Raw genomic sequence first — 5,258 nt, 5'->3', positions numbered from 1 at the left:
GACTGTACCAACGGTGAACCTACACTGAAATTACAATCATGCTCCCTCTTACAAACATGTATGAAAAAATCTTCACCATTGTTGCATTTGATGCGACCAAAAATTTCCAGGGGAGGAGCACCGGAGCAGAAGTGAGGGCAGAGCACTCCCCTCTTAGAAAAAGATGATCTCGACGTACACGGAAGAAACTCAGATAAATCACAACTACACGCACAGAAATTTGCTATCTAGCTGCAGGACCATCCACTGAAGATAGCGCCCTCCCAGTTGCAGCATAACCGATTTTCCCGTGCAGGTCGCCACTTCCGGTATACGAACGTTGCAACTGCTCGCTGTCGCTGGCCTGTTCCAGCTCCAAGCTCTCCTTTAGCTGAGCGACAACATCGGCCATGGCCGGCCTCTGGCTGGACGCCTGCTCCGTGCACCTCAGAGCGAGATCGGCCACCTTCCAGACGGAGTTCAGGTTATACCGGCCCAGCATGTTGCCGTCCACGACGCTCTCAATGTCGCCCTTGGCGAGCCTCTGCCGCGCCCACTGGGCGATGTGCACACTCCCCGGGAGGATGGGGGGCTGGCCCGTGACAACCTCTAGGAGCACTATGCCGAAGCTGTACACATCGCTCTTCTCGCTGAGCTGAAACGAAGTGTAATACCTGCATCAAAGTAGATGTCAGGGAGCGATTTTCACTCCAGATTGATTTTTTACGACTCTGGTAGTACGAACCAACTTACTCGGGGTCGAGATACCCTGGGGTGCCCACTACTCTCGTGGACACATGGGACTGGAGGTCGTTGTCGAAGGCCTTGGACAGACCAAAATCGGCTATCTTGGCCTCTAGGTTACCGTTGAGCAGTATGTTTGCGGTCTTCACATCCCTGTGGATCAAGGGAGGCGTGCATGCCTTGTGCAGGTATTCCAGGCCTGTTACGTGCATCAGAAACCAACCATCAAAAAAGTTGGTTTCCGACAGAGAAGAAAACGATGCATGATGTCAAAGAAGCTAGTAAACCTTGAGCAGAGTCTAGCAATATCTTTAATCTTTGGCGCCATGATAGTGGTACGGAGTCTGGTGATTTTTCTGCACAATGTATGTAATCAGTAGAGGTTACAGGGATTAGACTAAACGCCAATTGTTAGTCGCTACATACCTCTTAGCTTCTCTTGTAAAGTCCCTTCGGACATGTACTCGTAGATAAGCGCTGAGTGCTGTCTATCCTTGCAGTGGCCAACCAGATTGACCAGGTTTCTGTGATGAACTCTTATCAGATGTAGAGCCTGAAATATAATTCAGAGTAGTTCTGTCAACAGGTGACCAAGTTGATTTCATTTCTACAGCATGTGGTTTGGAGTAAACATTCCTGTTATCTATGTTAAGGTTCATGCACTAGCTATTTGAATCAAAAATCCGAACTGATGGAAAGGGCTAGGCAATCTACTTATACACTTCAACACCCCCTCTCGGTAGGAGGCTGCGGGGAATTTAGAATAAATTGTGAAAGTCAGGATTTGAACTCGAGACCTAGACTCTGATACCATGTTAAGGTTCATGCACTAGCCACTTGAACCAAAAGTCCGAACTGATGGAAAGGGCTAGGCAATCAACTTATACACTTCAACAATCTAAAGTAGGTGACTGAATTTATTTGACTAACTAGACACATATATCAGAAATAAAACATGTATAAGAAGGAGAGGAAATAAACCGGAAGAAACCAGACCTCTCCTAAGAACTCGTTAGCACTTTGCAATGCTGATTCTGAACGCATTTTGACTGCAACTGGGGTTCCATCTTCCAAGTAGCCAAGATAGACAACTCCAAACCCACCTTTGCCAATCGACTGATCGAAGCTATTTGTGATAGTCTTTAGCTCATTGTAACTGAACTTACGGGTATCAAATTGCAAAGAGACATCGTCTTCGTTTTCTTCTTTTGAGTTGTTTCCATTCAGCCGTCTGACTGAAGCATCTGCATAAATGCTAGTTTGTCAGTAAACCAAGAACCCGAGTCACATTTTTTTCCATAAAAACACTAAAGTATTTGGTTTTCCGTCAATAGAAATCACCATTTTCAGTTCTTGTCCTGCAAAGGGAAACTGCAACAATTACCACCACCACCAGTACAAGAACTACGACCACAACCACAGAGACAACTACGGCAGTACTCCAGTCACGTTTTGATCCTTTTTTGATGCTGCGTATATCCGCTTCAAGTCTAACAGCACCAAAAAGGAGGGTCATAAAACATAGTTGGTATAGTGAGTAATGTTACGGGATAAGAGGTTTGAATGTTTGATACAGAAATTTCTCTGCTATTGCTGAGACCCACAGAATATTACTGAAACCCTACACAGAACGAAATCAGAAACTTTGATGCTTTCTCTGCTATTGTCAGTGAGCAGGTCCTTGATAATTTATTCTCTTAGGAAAGGGATTACCATTACATAATACTAGTATTCTCATTCGATGGAGGACATTTGAAAATAATACTACCTTAATGTCAGTGATCCATGTTTCGATCTGTCAAGAAGACTTTCTGGAACTCCGTCGAACTTGTTGCCGGTTAAATCTCTAAATAAAAATAGCAGAGGAAATTGACGTTGGGTCTTTACAAACTATAAAAAGTAGAAATCCGCACGTAGACATTGATCTTACAGGACAGCAAGCGAAGGAAGTAGAGCTAGAAATTCAGGAATATTTCCTGTCAAATTGTTGATAGATAGATCCCTGCAAAATCAAGGATTCTAGAAATTATTATTACTGTACAACAAAGATAAATAGCGGAAAAGCATGGAGAGGGGATGAGATTTATATTAGAAAGTGTATATACAATTTCACAAGAGCTGTGAGATTTCCGAAAACACTTGTTATTTCTCCTGTCAATCGAGCGGAGGATAAGTTTCTGCAAGAAATAGCAATCCAAATAGTCAAATATGTATTCTTACTTATCTTACTGCATCACCTATTTAAGACTGAACTTTTTCATGTGGCAGAAACTTACAGAGAGATGATCCTTGGTGGGCTAGATTTTGTATAGTTGCAACTGACACCGTCCCACAAGTATATCTTTGGACCGCACGGATCACCCATCCAATTCTTGTTGATCTGATACTTGGCCTTGATAGCCATAATGGCACTCACTAGGTCGCCCAAATCAGATTGAAAACAACATAATGTTAGCTGCTAGCGTCCTTAATTTGACTCCTTTCAGTAATAACTATGCATCGAAAATCAGAGATCAGACTATTGTAAACCACACACACAGGTACACCAATCAGAGTTATGAGATTTGAGAACGTACGATCTCTTCCATCAGTCCCACGCTGTGCAGTGGGCACCATGCGATAGATCTCGAGGGCATTCAGTGTGGGCGGCAGCGTCGAGTTGACTGTGGATTTGATCCTGTAGGCGTACTGTGTGCTCCCCGTCACCGGCCCATAGATGCCGTCCGCGTACAGGTACGGTAGGGTGGAGAGATATGTAAACTGAAGGTCGTTGTTGAGGTAGATCTCGAAGAACCTCGTCTCGCTGCGATTTAGCGCCCTGAGCTCGGAGATGTGGAGCATGACGTAGTAAACGAGCTCTTTGTTCAAGTCGTCGGCGTCAAAGTCGAACTCCAAACGTAAGCCCGTGACGGCCGTCTGCATCACGGCGGACGGCACCTCGAACAAGTCCCCGACGACCTTGCGAACAGTGGCCGTCGTGCTTGTTGGTCTCCATGAGAAGGGCGGGTTCGGCAGCACCCTCCAGATGCGGTCGTGGGGATCGTCTGGGTACCTGAAACTAGCAATCTTGCATTGTTAGAATCAAAAGCACGAGTGCGTGCAGCTTGGTTGAGAAGTTTGAGTTACCGGCCTTATGATTAGAGACTGGTCGTCGGGTCCCAGGTTCTGCCGGCGGTGGAGGGCCATGGACATGGATGCATTTGCCACCATTGTGTAGAGCTCGTCCGCTAGTGGGCGCAGCTCCAGGCCGGAGATGAACGGTGTGTGGAACCCCAGTCTGCCGACGAGGCAAACCTGGACGTAGTCGTCCGGTACGATGGTGATGATCTCCGCCCAGAAGGTCTCGCCACTGGAGACATTCACCGTCTGCCAGAGGTTGACGCCGAGGTGGAGATCGAACACGTTGAGGTCGTCAATGGCCAGCCCGGAGTAGTTCCCGTGCAGGAACATGGCGCGGACCAGGTACTTGGTGTTTGGCCTGAGGGACCGCACGGTGTAGCAGTTCCGAACGCCGGTGGGAAAGCTCCGGAGGTCGTGGTACAGTCGCGGCCGCATCTCATCCTCGTAGTCGGTGGAGATATTGTGGCTGACGCCAGTATCGATGAACTCCGCGTCCGAGACATACACTAGGTTGGTATTCGCGTCCACGTAGGTGGAGTTGGGAGGGCTGCCGCAGTCGATGTTGATGAAACCTGGAATCACAAGTCAGAATTCCTTCCCCTGCTATTGTACTATACAATTTAGATGACGTGACGACCGAAGAGGACATGCGCAGGGGTTCTTTAGCATCTTACCGAGAGTGTTTGGAGCTTGGCCCCGAGCGACGACATGGGCGAAGCAGATGGTGATCAGCGACAGCAACAGAGCCGTCCGCATGGAGATGTGGCTCGGCATGGTTGCTGCCTCCAGGTGACTCCTTTGAAAGAGAAAACCGATATTAGCTAGACCAAGAACATGATGAATCTGTCCCTTCCCTTAGGGGACACTGAAGAGCACTCAATTGATTCTGCTAAATTGACGTATTTGCATATGTAAATCTAGCCTTCTTCTAGTAGCAATCGCGAAGAACAGGGTGGCACAGTGTATGCATCCATGTCAACGCGGCCGGGAAGGCGAGTTGTTCATTGACATTTTTGGTATTGATCTGATCTTGAATCTGAAATGTACCGTTTTGTCAACGCGGCAACATGACAGTCCTAGTTTTCTAGGAAAAAGGCTAGTGCCAAGGTGGTCTACTGGCTGCGTTTTTTTTCTTCTTGTTCACAACTTGCTGCGTTTGATTCTACTAAAATGTATAATGTATTCCCTCCGGTTTATATTAATAGACTCAACTTTATCTAGATACACATGCATCTAGTCTAAAAACTTAACTAGAAACGTACGAATCTAGATAAAGTGGAATCTATTAATATGGACCGGAGGGAGTACTAGTAGGTCGCTGGTTCTACTTCCCCGCAGCTGCTGTTTTTCCACTTCAGTCTAGGACTGATCTATTCCAAAGGTGTGCAATGCAGCACAAGAAGGCCAGGGCCGTA

At 46.7% G+C, this 5,258-nt stretch overlaps 1 protein-coding gene across 1 annotated transcript; it reads right to left on the bottom strand.

Annotated features, from left to right (window-relative positions):
• Positions 1-223: 223 nt before the first annotated feature.
• On the bottom strand, positions 224-4,617 carry LOC124664533 (putative leucine-rich repeat receptor-like serine/threonine-protein kinase At2g19230). The gene is made up of 13 exons (XM_047202033.1): positions 4,518-4,617; positions 3,854-4,415; positions 3,300-3,775; positions 3,000-3,138; positions 2,829-2,900; positions 2,654-2,725; positions 2,492-2,569; positions 2,065-2,213; positions 1,720-1,967; positions 1,150-1,276; positions 1,011-1,079; positions 733-922; positions 224-653 (listed from the first exon to the last, which is right to left on the bottom strand). Exons 1-13 carry the CDS (start codon positions 4,615-4,617, stop codon positions 224-226), a joined length of 2,712 nt encoding a protein of 903 aa, XP_047057989.1.
• Between the last annotated feature and the right edge of the window lie 641 nt (positions 4,618-5,258).

The sequence above is a fragment of the Lolium rigidum genome, chromosome 6 (assembly GCF_022539505.1).
Source record: "Lolium rigidum isolate FL_2022 chromosome 6, APGP_CSIRO_Lrig_0.1, whole genome shotgun sequence".
In the NCBI taxonomy this organism is placed as follows: Eukaryota; Viridiplantae; Streptophyta; class Magnoliopsida; order Poales; family Poaceae; genus Lolium; species Lolium rigidum.
This window is presented reverse-complemented; position numbering and strand designations above follow the sequence as displayed.

Coding starts and splice junctions, on each gene's coding strand:
- LOC124664533 (XM_047202033.1), bottom strand. CDS start 4,617: ATGCCGAGCCACATCTCCATGCGGACGGCTCTGTTGCTGTCGCTGATC. Junction 923..1,010: donor ATTGCTAGACTCTGCTCAAG/GTTTACTAGCTT, acceptor TGCACGTAACAG/GCCTGGAATACCTGCACAAG. Junction 654..732: donor CCAGGGTATCTCGACCCCGA/GTAAGTTGGTTC, acceptor ACTTTGATGCAG/GTATTACACTTCGTTTCAGC.